General features: G+C 52.3%; 6 protein-coding genes across 6 annotated transcripts, besides 2 other annotated features; 3 read left to right on the top strand and 3 right to left on the bottom strand.

Annotated features, from left to right (window-relative positions):
- Window positions 1-217: 217 nt before the first annotated feature.
- Window positions 218-1,024, bottom strand: ACLA_087380 (uncharacterized protein; the record flags this gene model as incomplete). The annotated part of the gene is made up of 3 exons (XM_001268458.1): window positions 218-633; window positions 685-920; window positions 1,008-1,024. 3 exons carry the CDS (start codon window positions 1,022-1,024, stop codon window positions 218-220), a joined length of 669 nt encoding a protein of 222 aa, XP_001268459.1.
- A 374-nt stretch (window positions 1,025-1,398) lies between these two features.
- On the bottom strand, window positions 1,399-2,556 carry lcp5 (small subunit rRNA maturation protein LCP5; the record flags this gene model as incomplete). Its single annotated transcript, XM_001268457.1, has 1 exon — window positions 1,399-2,556. The coding sequence occupies one exon, from the start codon at window positions 2,554-2,556 to the stop codon at window positions 1,399-1,401; it is 1,158 nt and encodes a 385-aa protein (XP_001268458.1).
- A 449-nt stretch (window positions 2,557-3,005) lies between these two features.
- Window positions 3,006-5,123, top strand: ACLA_087360 (transmembrane 9 family protein; the record flags this gene model as incomplete). The annotated part of the gene is made up of 4 exons (XM_001268456.1): window positions 3,006-4,107; window positions 4,167-4,504; window positions 4,561-4,996; window positions 5,056-5,123. The coding sequence occupies 4 exons, from the start codon at window positions 3,006-3,008 to the stop codon at window positions 5,121-5,123; spliced, it is 1,944 nt and encodes a 647-aa protein (XP_001268457.1).
- An 822-nt stretch (window positions 5,124-5,945) lies between these two features.
- On the top strand, window positions 5,946-7,056 carry ACLA_087350 (EF-hand domain-containing protein; the record flags this gene model as incomplete). Its single annotated transcript, XM_001268455.1, has 4 exons — window positions 5,946-6,058; window positions 6,351-6,436; window positions 6,518-6,813; window positions 6,877-7,056. The coding sequence occupies 4 exons, from the start codon at window positions 5,946-5,948 to the stop codon at window positions 7,054-7,056; spliced, it is 675 nt and encodes a 224-aa protein (XP_001268456.1).
- A 1,099-nt stretch (window positions 7,057-8,155) lies between these two features.
- Window positions 8,156-9,427, top strand: ACLA_087340 (uncharacterized protein; the record flags this gene model as incomplete). Its single annotated transcript, XM_001268454.1, has 1 exon — window positions 8,156-9,427. The coding sequence occupies one exon, from the start codon at window positions 8,156-8,158 to the stop codon at window positions 9,425-9,427; it is 1,272 nt and encodes a 423-aa protein (XP_001268455.1).
- Window positions 9,428-10,111: 684 nt separating this feature from the next.
- Window positions 10,112-13,177, bottom strand: ACLA_087330 (putative kinesin family protein (KinA); the record flags this gene model as incomplete). Its single annotated transcript, XM_001268453.1, has 5 exons — window positions 10,112-10,340; window positions 10,402-12,827; window positions 12,906-13,000; window positions 13,062-13,096; window positions 13,173-13,177. 5 exons carry the CDS (start codon window positions 13,175-13,177, stop codon window positions 10,112-10,114), a joined length of 2,790 nt encoding a protein of 929 aa, XP_001268454.1.
- Window positions 13,178-13,712: 535 nt separating this feature from the next.
- Window positions 13,713-13,737: a microsatellite.
- Window positions 13,714-13,737: a microsatellite.
- Window positions 13,738-13,835: the final 98 nt, after the last annotated feature.

Below are 13,835 nucleotides of genomic sequence, written 5' to 3'. Positions count from 1 at the left end.
AGAAACAGCCGAAATGCCCACTCCGTCCCTTACCACCTAGATATGCAGACTCGCAACGTAGATGATACACTAAGAATGGTTTGCCACCAAAAGCTATCATTTGGTTAACATGACGCTGAGTGCTATGGAATAACAAGCAAAATAGGTATCCTCCGCACAAGTGACACAGCATACGTCAATCAGGTCTTGGTTTTTGATCAAACAGGATTCCCCTTCATCAAGCTCGAATCTCCGGAATCTTTCTTTCTATATTGTATACCAGATTTCCCTTGCGCAGCACCTTGTACGGGATATACCGTCTCTCTTCCAGCCACAGAATCGGGTAGAAGACAGCAACGCCCACTATACAAAAGAGCGTTGCAAAGGACTGGAACGCCAGGACAATCAGATGCCCTACATGCGGAACAAGAAACTTGATCCATTCCGAGACCTGGTACAGATCCTCTTGCTTGGCGATGTAGTAGCGGGTATAGTCACCATTGACCATAGGTTTCTGGTCATCAATTTCTCCCGAGTCCGTGGTGAGGTTGATGACCGTCGTGAGCCTCACGGGCGAGACGTGGAATGGGACCAGCCATATGGAGAAGATCTGCGAGAGTGTGATGTAGAGGGTGAGGTGTTGTTCATCGTAAGCTATCGTTGTCAGCGAGGTGCGGATCATCGGTTCAACACAACCCAACTCACCTATTGAATGAATCTGGTGCTCGATTCGAGGCGACATGATCTTATACCATTGGAAGATCTTGATGATTGTCCAGCGGCTGCCATTGTAGCTGGGCACGCGGCAGAAGGGATGTACAAAGGCCGCCGACGGGGTGAAGTAGCGCTCGATCGTCTCTTGTTGGATTGACGGCGGTGACTCAACCAGGAGCTTGATGACTGACGAGATCTCTGAGACTGTTGTTTTATCCAGGTCAGAACTGTCTAATTCATGGTGGGGGAGGGAATGGGGGCAGTTGTATTTCCTGGCGAAGACACCGACCACGGGGCGTGTGATTGACTCGTACTAACCTGGGTTCTCCATGATTGTAGATTAGATACTCACTGATACAGAATCAGGATCATAAAGACAAAGAGAATTAAGGCCGCCCAACTCATTGATGAGCTTCCATTTCTGTTGTTGATAAACTCGGTCCTGAGCCAGGGGAGCCGATGATGTCATTGGGCAGAGGATGCATGTGACTGTGGAATAATAATAATGCAAAGTTGACCCTCAAAACAGTGCAGATAACTATTTACTCCGTATCCAGGGCTACTATTGTTTCATGATGGTTTGATCAGCCAATAAATTGCATCGACTATCATAGATAACTTTTTGGTATCGATGGAATCACAAGTCGCCTAAATTCGATGCAAAACTCCAGGATCACATCCGGAATGCCCATAATATATACATTTCTATGACCGTTTCCAGCTGTCAACCTTCTTCCGTCGCTTCTCAAAGATCTGTCCCACGGCCACTCCATCGCTGCGCTGTCCATCCTCGTTAAGCTTCCGCTTCCGACTTCTCTCCAGAGCGCCACCGCTTCCCTTGGCTCTGCGCGTAAGTTTTGCGATCCGATCCGCGCCTTCGGTGAGGCCTCTCCATTCTTCACCTCCGAAAGTGCTCTCCTTGCCACCGCGCTTGGCTTTGTCCTTCTTGCTCTCCTTGGCCAATCGCACAAAGTTGGTTTCTTCGTAAGTAGTGCGCTCGGCCTCGTGCTCTCTCTCCTTTCTGGACTTCGAGCGTCTTCCGCCGGCGACAATGGTACTGCCGATGCTGGGCTCGGCCATAGGGGCGGCGGACATTTCCGCGCTGACAAACTCATCGATGACATTCGACCGGAGTGGACGGCGCTCTCTCTGTTCTTTGCGCTCGGTGGTCGGAAGTGCGGTCGGCATGATCCTCGGTGGTCGGTAGATTCCATCGCCTGTGTCTTGCTTGTCTGCCCTCTCTGCTCTGGCCTGGGGCTCCACTCCCTTGGAAAAGGCGGATACGTTCGGCCGGAAGGCCATCTCGTCGATGTCCTCATCCTCTTCATCGCTGTCCTCGTCGCTGTCACTCGAACCGCTGTCCGAGCCCGACTCTTCTTCGCCGCCAGACTTTTTCGATTTCTTGGTCTTGCTCTTCGTCGTAGCTGGTGCCCCACGTTCGGCTCGTTCAGCATCCTCCGCCGCCTTTATCACCTTATCAACCTGATACTTAAGCCGTCCCTCTAGGGGCCGGACACCTCTGTCCAGATACACACGGAGCTCGGTAAGCTTCTTGACAATTTCCTCGCGCTGAATCGAATTCTCATCGTGGTTATCGCCCTGTTCTTTTGACGAGGAAATTTCTCGTAATTGAAAGATGATCAGAAAGACGAGGTTTTGGAGGTAAGACAGGAGCAGGTCATTTTTCGTATCGAGGAGCGAAATGCCATCCTGAGGAGGCTCGATCGAGACATCGGTCGGAACGTCACGTGTCGCTTTGGGCAGAGAGGCCCCAGTGCTTGAAAGGCAATTGTTGAGATTCTCTAGTAAGATAGAAATATTCTGTAGGCCAGAAGGCTCTGCTTGAACTGCTGCGGTTGCCATTGTCGCTGGTAAGTGCTGTCGCTTTTGGTTAAGGACCAAAGCGCGGGAAAAGATTGAGGGAAATTTTTCGATATTTTGTTCCTTATCACCACGTGCTGATTAACAACGCAAATATCACGTGTGCCAAGACTGCGGATTAGCTGGCCTTGCGGAAGTCCAGGTAACCAGAGCATAACAAGTTCAGGACGAAGACAACATCCAACATCCAACATCCCACGGTGACGGAAGATTCTCTCTCAATCGGCTGGTAGCTTTTTCATAATTTTTCCCTCGACTCATGCTCCCTTCAATTCCCCGTGTCGCGTTGAGCCGATTGTAGATTGTATGTGACGTTTTCTCGAAACGACGTTGATGGGCTACGAGTTACCTTGGTCTTCGTTAGCTTCGCCCGTATTCTGGAGCTGGACACACCTGAACCAACTGTCCCTTGGCCTCCAACAACGTCCACAATGCGGTTCAACAGACGAACATCGCCGATATCCGCGTTTCTTCTCACAGTACCGTCACTATCCGCAGCCTTTTATTTACCAGGTGTAGCACCGACCTCGTACGATGAAGGCCAAGCTGTGCCACTCTATGTCAACCATCTTACCCCGGGAATAGCGCACCGAGATGAACAGCTGCATTCCGTCTTCGCTTACGACTATTACCACACAGCATTCCACTTTTGTCGACCGAATGGTGGGCCGAAGGATGTTCGGGAGTCGTTAGGCAGCATTCTATTCGGAGACCGCATCCAGACATCGCCCTTCGAACTCTTCATGGGGAAGAATGAATCATGCAAGGCAGTCTGTGGCGAAGTCAAGTTCGACTCTCGAAGTGCGAAGTTTGTCAACCGGAGGATAGCTCAGGGGTACAACATCAACTGGTTGGTGGATGGGCTTCCCGGCGCGCAATTGAACATAGACGAAACGGATTCCGACTTCTACAGTCCAGGATTTGCGCTGGGAGATCTGAACGATGATGGCCAATCGATCCTGTATAACCATTATGACATTGTTATTGATTATCACAAAGTGGGTTATGGAGGCAAAGATAAATACCGGGTCGTTGGAGTGCTCGTTCAACAGGAGTCCCATCGGGATTCCAAGGTCCTTGAAGATGGAACGGTCGAGTGCGGCTCCGAGGAAAGTGGTATAATCCTTAGGGAAGATGGTGAAACCCCGGTATCTTGGACTTATGGCGTCTACTGGCGCGAATCTCCTACTCCTTGGGCTACCCGATGGGACAAGTACTTGCACATCGAAGACCCGAAGATCCATTGGTTCTCGCTTATCAACTCCGCCGTGTTCGTCGTGTTCCTGGTTGGCATGGTGAGCATGATACTCCTCAGAGCTCTGAAGAAGGATATCGCTCGCTACAACCGCTTGGATATGATCAACCTTGAGGATCTGGATGGGACATCGGCCGCTATCGAAGATGGCATCCAAGAGGATTCAGGCTGGAAATTGGTCCATGGAGATGTCTTCCGGTGTCCCAAGTCTCCTCTCCTGTTGAGTGTACTTGTCGGCAATGGTGCTCAGCTGTTCATGATGACTGGTGTAACAGTTGGTGGGTTCTAGTAGAATGTCTTTGTTCTTCCTACATCGGATCGCTGACTAGCTAAATAGTCTTCGCACTTTTCGGTCTCCTTTCTCCTGCCAACCGCGGTTTCTTAGCCACCGCCATCCTTCTCATTTACACCTTGTTTGGCTTCGTTGGTGGTTATGTCTCTGCTCGTGTTTACAAGTCTTTCGGCGGCGAAGCCTGGAAGCGGAATATCATTCTCACGCCAGTCCTTATTCCAGGACTGATCTTCACTACCTTCTTCTTGCTCAATCTGTTCGTGTGGGCTAAGGGATCGAGTGGCGCTGTGCCTTTCACGACGATGCTCGCATTGGTGCTCATCTGGTTCGTCATCAGTGTGCCACTAAGCGTCGCAGGCAGCTGGCTCGGTTTCAAGCAGCACGTATGTCTATCCTATAACAAAAGGAAGTGTTGCAAACACTGCTAACCCTCACCCAGGCCATTGAAGGTCCAACCAAGACGAATCAGATTCCCCGGCAAATCCCCCCGATGACTGGCAGTCTTCGAACGGTCCCGTCTCTGCTCCTGACTGGAATTCTCCCGTTCGGAGCTATTTTCGTGGAGTTATATCTTATCACGACTTCCCTGTGGACAAACAAGATTTATTACATGTTCGGGTTCCTTTTCCTCTGCTATGGATTGATGATCATGACCACAGCGGCGACAACGGTGCTGTTGATCTATTTTTTGTTGAGCGCGGAGAATTATCGGTGGCACTGGAGGGCGTTCGTCGGCGCGGGTATGACCGGTTTCTATGTGTTCGTCAACGCCTTTATCTTCTGGATCACCCGGGTGAGTTTCGGCGGACTCACGGGAGCCGTGCTCTACGTGGGCTACTCTGCCTTGATTGGCTTTTTGGTCTTTATCCTAACTGGTATGTCCTCATTATTCGGATATGGCATTGGCGTAGAGAATTTGCTGACATTTGGATAGGGTCCATTGGATTCCTTGCCAGTTGGGCATTCGTGCAACGCATTTACGGCTCGATTAAGGTCGATTAGGCCTCTCGTATTGAACTATCTGCATCCAGCATCACCTGAGCGGGTCATATGCGCTTTCCTCGTCCCCTCAGTCTGGCCCGATTTCACTCTTGGTAGTCATGCCTGGATCTAAACCACCATGATCGACAGTTGATTAATTATTATTCATCAACTCGAGAATCGACGTGTTCTGTCTCTTGCTCCGAAACCCTGGTCACATCCTGTATGCTGCCTGATGAGTGCGCTATAGCCAGTAGCTCCTGCTTCCGTTACATTTTGTTTGTCCTTCTTGGTTCTATTTGATCGAGGTGCCCCTGGGAGCTTGTACATATAATTCACGGGGAAGCGATGAACAGGCAAAACGGCAATTTGGGTTTGTTGGAGAGAATCAGGCAATGTATGATACATGAATGAGATGAAGATATCTACCTATACACTAAAAGAGAGTGCCAGCCAGCGAGCAGATACATACAAGAGCTCCATCAGGGCTTTCAATGATTTATGATAGATAGTCTTCCTCGTTGAAAGCAGCTCAGTAGAAACCTGGATATTCTGCAGGTAGTGAACTGCGGACCTTCTTGTTCTCCCGCCTCGCCAAGCCAACGAGATGTTCTGGACCGACGGGCTTCCTGGACTGCGCGACACTGACGACGTCGGGAATTGGATCCCCCTTTTTTTTTTGCTGGGCCTTTGCCACAACATCAGTCTATCTTCCTCGATAATCTTTTTTTTTCCTTCCTTAAGTCTCCTCATCATTTCCTCTATCTACTATTCACAAGCCTCTTCTCGACTCGTCGGAATCTCCTTAGCGTCCCTCCACTCTTCCCCCGGGCCAAGCAGCGCATGATCACAATCTTATCAATCCACACCTCGTTCTACCCCGCGCCTTCCGTGGTTCCGTCTGCTCATCGCGATAGCGGAATAATCCTGGTTAAATCTGTTCTCGGCTGGCGACTGTAAGTATTTACTCGTGACGGTCTGAATTAGTAGCTGGAAGTTTCGTTCGAATATGGGTAAATCGTGAGTAACTCTGTCTTTTCGTCGTGCAGCGCATCCCCCTCAGGAAGTCTGAACCGGGGGGTTTCCCTCCACCCACCCCCCCCCCCCACCAAAACAATGGAACACTCGCGGTGCTTCCTCATGGGGATCATGGTATCGTTTGTCGCAGCTGAAGCTTGAATTTCTGCTTTGGGGACATGTTCGCTGTACTTGTGAAATACCACGACGCTAACCCCTCTGCGCACATAGACAGTCGAAGCTCTCCCCCTCCCAGCTCGAAGAGCTCCAGCAGGCGACACACTTCGACAAAAAGGAGCTCCAACAATGGTATAAAGGTGTGTGAGGGCGGTACTCGACCGATCTATATAAGCAAAGGAGGGGCGCGGATCCGCTGACCGACGTATCCGGGGAGACAGGCTTTCTGAAGGACTGCCCCTCGGGGAACCTGACCAAGGAGGAATTCCAGAAGATTTACCGGCAGTTCTTTCCCTTTGGCGATCCGTCATCATTCGCCAATTACGTCTTCCGAGTCTTTGATTCAGATAACAGTGGTCAGATCGACTTCAAGGAGTTCATCTGTGCGTTGTCGGTCACGTCGCGGGGCAAGATGGAGGACAAGTTGGACTGGGCCTTCCAGCTGTACGACATTGACGGAGATGGAAAGATTACCTACGAGGAGATGCTGGCGATCGTCGAGGCGATCTACAAGATGGTAATGCTTGATGCCGTTTGTGAATGATGGGTTGGTTCAAACTAACTGGGTGCATGAACGCAGGTCGGTTCGATGGTCAAATTACCCGAAGACGAAGATACCCCGGAGAAACGAGTGAAGAAGATCTTCCGCATGATGGACAAGGACGAGAATGGAAGCCTGGACATGGAAGAGTTCAAGGAGGGCAGCAAACGCGACGAGACCATTGTCAGCGCCCTGTCCCTCTACGATGGACTGGTATAGGTGTGCGCCAAAAGAGCACACATCCGTCTCTTCTTCACCCTTGGCGAACCCGGCGTCCTTTTGCGGTTTTCCATCTCACCCATGGCTTTATCTAGTTCTCATCTGGCTCGATCTTGTTTGATACATGCTTATATCTCTAGGATTCCCACAACTTGTGATCTGATTGCTTTCGGCTGGCCTCGTCTATCCTCTGATTGTCGAGTGTGGACGATGGTCGGCATCCTGTACTTTCCCTTCTCTTCTTGCTTCGGTCGTGCTGTACATGAAGTAAGCAAGTCATACCGGCTCGGCTTCTCTCCTTCAATTCTCTTTGCACCTCTGACCGCGTTTCATTTTGATACTACTGTTGCTGTGGTTGTGGATTGTGCTTTTAGCGTGTGAGTTTAGAGTGAGTGGCCGGAATATACGTGCTTATCATCTCAAATGTACATATAACCAAATGGATCTCAATTTTCCTCTCAACATGTAAAAGGAACGGCTATCAGGCCACATGCTGAGACTTCATTATCGCCAAGTGTCTCATATTAACGGCTTTACCGCTCGTGCTTTAGCTCCATTCGATTCCTCCATCTATTCCCCTCATCCCCAAGAACCCTTGGGCTTAAGATTGCAAGCTTTGTCCTGCTTCAGAACTCAGACCAAACTCAGCCAGAGTATTAGTCGTTGCTTTCCTAAAACTGTTCCTTCTTCAGTGCCGAGTGTTTCGAGTAGTGGATTACTGCCTCCCTGATGACGAGCCTGGCCCCAGCGCCACACGGGTGTCGCAATTGTAATGATGCTTGAGTCCAGGTCAGTGTTTGGATTGCATCTATGACCCTAATCGCTGCCATTCAATTGAATTGTGGATTATCTCAGCTATCTACTACCTCCTTTGAGTTTTTACCAACTCTGGCTGTCGTGTCTTTCCCCAGTTTTCCTTTGCCGCTCCATCATTGCCTTCCCACTCCTTGTTCATCACCAGTAAATCTTCATCTACTATAATCATCGAAGGAGACCAAGGAGACCAAGCACACTTTAACCGGTGGCTTGGCGGCTCCAAAAGCTTGACTGCGTTTTTGTGGCTCCATTCTGACCTTGCTTAGTGCGCTGGTAGCTCACCATGCTTGAGCTGCACAAATCCTCGGACGAAGCTCCGAAGCAATCCAACACTGCCGCCAGCACGCCATATCTCTGGATCGATGAGAGCGCGTCACCCTCACTGGCGAGCAGAGCGATATCCTCGCAGCAAACCGAGGTATACACCGATTATGTGCTCACTACTTTCCCCTGCTACTTCCGATGCACCGCGAACCGCGTCCCAGTGACCTGGTTTGACTTCGTCCACAACCGACGCGGGTCGATGAACACCTGCTTCGACTGGGCACTGCGCGCAAGCACCACAGCATACACCGGAACCCTGCACAATGACCCGCGTTACACATACGCAGCAAGGGTCTTCTACGTTCGCGCGCTCCGTAGCCTGGCCACGATGCTATCAAACGCTTCGACCGCGGCTTCCGACGACGTGCTGGCCACAATCATCTCGCTGACCTGCTTCGAGATCCAGAACTGCACGAACCCCGACTCGTGGCTACAGCACGTCGCGGGTATCAAGACGCTCATACGCCTGCGGGGCGCCCAGGCGCACCTCCACGGGTTCGGCCGCGCCATGTACCTGACCCTCCGGGGCCTAATGGTGACAGCTGCGCTGCTATCCGGCGAGGAATGTCTCCTCCAGGAACCGGAGTGGCAGACGCTCAACAGGCAGATCGCCGCCGAGAACGCGCGCTGCCCGGACTCGTTGGCGTACACCGACGTCGCGGAGCGCGCCTTCAGCGAGATTTCCAAGGTCCCCGGGTTCGTGAAACGAGTCCGCGAGCTGCTCGTCCGGCCCCCGCGAGACAGGTCGGCGGCCCAGCCTGCCTTGCTGCGCGCCGTCCTGGCTACGCGGGCCACGCTGCGCGGCATTCACACCGAGTTCGCCGTCGCGGTGTCTACGGCTCAGACGAGGCAGAACAAGACGCAGGGGTTCATCGGCCCCGTGCCCTACCACTTCTTCGATGGCTTCTTCAACCTCTACGTCCGGGGCATCCGCTCCGCGTTGCTCATTCTCAACAATCTAATCCTAGCCATGGACCATAGCCAGCGGGTGGCCATCGAGGAGGAGAATCGGACTCTGTCGGGGAGAATCCCAGACAATCAGCTCAATCCGAAGACGGAAGCCTGCGACTCCTCCCCGCTTACGCCGTCGAAACCGTCCGGTAAGCCTGATCTGGTCGTGCGGTCGCTGGTGATCCCCACGCGATCTTGCGAGCCGTCTACGTCGGATTGGTTGGACCGGCTTCTGGCGACTATGGGGATGGAGGGTGTGAGGGTCACGTTAGTGGACTAGGGCCCTATGTTTAGCAAATTATTGATACCCATTATGTTGACGCGGCTTGAATGTATGTATGTACTCTGCGCATCCATTGAGATATGAAAATCATCTCTCCTTGCCCCAAAAAAGAAAAAGAAAACTTTGGGCGTACTTCCAGACCCGCGCCAATCCCGCTCGACAAGGCTTCTACTCGACGCCAACCGTACCATACCATAATGTTTCATATTGACATTCGGTGAAAAAGTTAGTCTACTTACTATGTATCGTCGCGTGCGAACCAACTTCCCTCCTCCCAACCACCACCATCCCACCAGTGCACCTTTTATCGTCTTGGTAGACAGAGATTTCGAGACCCCAAGGACCAGGGTCTCTCAGAACACGGGCTGGCAGATCGGAATCTAGGTGCAACCAGCGACGTAGGAACGAGACGGAAAGGGAAAAGAGAAACGTCAGGAGCACTGAGGGACGGACTTCGTCATCGGCCAAATCACAAAGATGAGACAGCAGAACAAGCGGGAGGATATCTAAACGCCCCAAAAGAATTGGAAGAAGAAGAAACAGGTTAGGGTTTAGGTATACCAAAAGCGAGGAGAGACGCCGGCCGGGAGGAAGGGTTTGTCTGGCAAGACACGAAGAGAGGGGTGGCTTCAAATATGTTCGGAGGAAGGGTAGAACAAACAGCAAAAGAGAAATCGTGGATCATCGTCGATCAAAGAACCAGCTCGTGCGCTTTCCACTCTCCTGCGACTGGACTCCCGCGACCGGAGCACTGCTCTCTGGCCCTCCGCCGCCGCCGCCTCGGAGCGGCTTAGCGATCCTCGAACCCCCGAAGCTGAAGCCGCTGCCATCCATAGACGGAAGACCCCTTGTCGACCCCTGCTTCGCGGCCTCGAGCCTCTCTTTAACAGCAGTAAGTTGAGCTTCAAACCTGTTCGTGCAATCAATGGGTCAGTCACTTTGTCATGAGCCTGGTATCCAAGGATACTCACCGATGATTCGCCTGAGTAAGTTTCTCCTGGCTCTCCTGAAGCAAGCTTTCAAGACTCGCAATCCGCTCGTTCCTAGCGATCAACTTTCTCTCGGCGATGGCGACCTCCTTCTTCAGGCTGCTGTTCTGTTCCACCAGCTGCCGCTGTACATGGGTCAGTTGTTCCAGGTTGCGTTCCAGGAAGGCCATCTTCTTTTGCTGGGCGCGGTTATTGGATGAGCGCAGCACGTTGTTGTACTGTTCTCGAGCATCGTCCAGCGAGATCTCAAGTTCCACCACCCGCTCACAGCGGTTCTGCAGATCCCGCATCAGGGACTTCTTCATGGCATCGAACTCGGCGATCTGCTGTTGCAGGTTCTTACCCGCAGCACCGTTGGTCGACACCTTGGACTGGGAGTCGGCAAGGGACTGACGCAACTTGGTCAGCTCCTCGTCCTTTCGTGTGATCTCGCTGCGGAGTTCCGCCGCAGCCTGCATCTCGGCTTCCTTGCGGGCCACGTAGATCTTCTCTAGCCGCTCCCGGATTTCCTCGACATCGCCTTCACCCAGGTTCCGCTCCAGGAGATTCTCATAGTCCCGCTCGAGATCGGCCAGCTTCTGCTCCACCTCCGCTCTGCGGCTGTCCTGCAGCTCGCCCAATTCACCCCGGTCATTCATGGTGAGCTCAGCCTGGCGAATGAACCCTTGAGTCTCCAACAGACTGGTGCGCAGCTCTGAGAGATCATCTGGCGCAACAGGCTCGCCGGCCTCGCTGATCTTGTGCAGCGCATCGACCCGCTGGATGAGATCCTGAAGTTTGCGCTCGTTGTCCGAGAAAACGTCCCCTCCCAGGTCAAACCCAGCCATCATCTTGGCCATCTTCTCCGCCTTCTTCTTCTCCTTCTCATCTAGCGCAGCGCTGGTCTCTTTGGCCTTCATTCTGACATCGAGGAGTTGCTGTTTCACATCATCCAGCTCTGTCGTCAATTCGGTGTTGGCTTCGCGAAGGCTGTCCATTGTGATGGAAGCTTCCTTGCCCTCGTATGACACCTTCTCCAGTTGCATACGAAGTTCATTGACCTCCGTGTTCAGCTTTTCATTATCCTTTCCAGAACGTGTCGAGTTCTCCTTCAAGCTCTTCAGTTCCTCGCGGGCCTCACGCAGGCTTCTCTCCACATTCGCGATATGGCTCTCCCGTTCAGCAATCTGATCCTGGAGCTCATTTTCCCGTCTAAGGAATTCCTCCCGCTCATCCTTCTCGAGAACCAGGCTAGGGGTGCTGGAGCGATCGCCAAACCTGGAGTCCGGTCGTGGAGTCTCGGATCGGGGGGTTTCCTGTAGTCGAGAAGGGGTGCTGGGTCGCGGCGCACGAGCTTCAACTTTGGCTGCGCTAACGGCCTCGTTACCTCGGGCAGGTGTCCAGCGGTCTTTGGGAACCTGTTCACCGCTTCGCCATACATGAACTTCGGTTTCCAGGGCCGAAATGTACGTCTCAAAGTTGGTTGCTTGGGTCTGGGCTTTGCGAAGCAACTGTTTCAGCTCAGCCGGGCTCAGCTCAGCATTGACCTTCGCCTTGTTCTTAATCGCCTTAGCGCGCACACCGAATCGCAGCGTCGAGATCGTTTCCGCATCGTTGTAGCTACTGGGCGAGCAGTTGATGATCAAAGTTGTGCGAGAGTTACCACCCAAACTCTCCTGTAAGATACGGGTGAGCTTCGAGTCACGGTACGGGATATGGGTCGATTTCCCATCAGTCAGCGCATTGATGACCATACCAAGAGCACTCAAGCTCTTGTTGATCTTCTTCGCCTCTTCGAGAGTCTGGCCGCTTGCGCCGGTCTTGCCAACCTTCTCGCTACCTGCCAGATCGACCAGGAAAAGTTGGCCGCTCTTTGCTGAGCCCGTCTCGAGATTCTTCTGCGTAACCGTAATGACGAAGATGGAGTGCGACCGGGACGATTCTTGGTTCATGTTTGTCGCGGCCACCGCTCTTGCCGCACCACCACGCCGCATCACCTCGTAGACCTCCTGCACGCTGGACACATAAACCTCGAGCAGCCCTTTGACGTAGACACCGCGCGACTTCTCCTCATGAACGGGAAGGTTGTCGTTCTGCGGCACCAGCAGATCCCGAATCCGCTCCATGTAGATTTCCATATAACTGACGCGCACGGTATACTCGATGTTGCTCGGGCTGGTGAGAATGCTGGCGAAGATCTGCTCGACAATACGCGGAATGATACCCTTGCCCTCCGCATCATCGATATCGGAACCCATCATCGTATACGACTTTCCGGCACCTGTTTGACCGTAGGCAAAGACCGTACCGTTGTAACCATTCAGAATATCGTCGACGGTAGGGCGGATGGAGTAGTTGAAGATATCCCCTTGTCTCGAATCCATGGGGAAGACGCGATCGAACGTAAAGGCTCCGGTGCCTTCCCTGGACTATTACCTCGATCAATATCTGCTGCAGCCCCCTATACCAGCGGCCCCCTTCCCCCCGTTGCCTAGAGAGGGACTCACGTTGATGAGACATGACTGCTCATTTTCAAACTCGACGATCGGCTCTCCTCCGGACGATAGTTCGACTTTGTTCTGCGGTCGGAATCTCGCAACGACTATGTACCACCGGTGAGTTATTTTTGTTGCCCAAATCGTTTCAGAAGAGGGTATACGAACCCTTGATGGTGTTGGAGCCGATAAGACCCGTTGACCTGTCACCCCGGAATATCATCAGTTTGGTCCATTCTCTCTCGCCCAGTTAGTCAGTCAATGGTAAATCGGACTCACGCCATATTTGCTCCAACCCAAACCTCGAGATCCACAAGGGGAGATTATAGAGAAAGAGAAATGCCCCAGAGGGTGGCGGGTAATTCCTAGGACCTCGTTCAGATCCAATATTCACACCTGCCAGCCAGCTGTTTAGAGTCGGTGGGATGTTGTTTGGGTCAGGGGTCCACGTGCACGACGGCAACGAGGAACACGCGATGTGCTCACTCCGAAAAGGAAGGACACAGGAATGGATTGAAGAAATCAAGTCCGCACACACCACTGAGCTCGTGATGTGAGATGGGACTCACGAGTCGAGCAGAGACGAGCAGCGTGGGGATCTTAGATTATGTCTCTCCAGTGTTGCAAGAATGCTTCGACACGAACCGTTTAGGATGCGGCTTGGCGTCGGCCCAAGAACGTTAGAGAATCCCCGTCCCGCATCATCAGTAGGAAACCATCGCTGAATGGTATGTCGCTTGGGTTAGTGGTCTGTCGGAGAAAATATTTACGTTGACATGGGGAATAGCGACTACAAAGTGTCGAGCTTCAAGGGAGTTTAAAAAAAAAAAAAAAAAAAAAAAAACAATAAAGCTCCTGCATTATGCAACGCAAAATTAATTAAGTGATGCAGCTATCCACAAAACCAGCAATAAAGAATCACCAGGCGCCAAAAACCCCGCG

This window comes from Aspergillus clavatus, genomic scaffold (genome assembly GCF_000002715.2).
Source record: "Aspergillus clavatus NRRL 1 1099423829806 genomic scaffold, whole genome shotgun sequence".
NCBI lineage: Eukaryota > Fungi > Ascomycota > Eurotiomycetes > Eurotiales > Aspergillaceae > Aspergillus > Aspergillus clavatus.
The sequence above is the reverse complement of the archived record's forward strand: the minus strand, read 5'-3'. Positions and strand labels throughout refer to the sequence as shown.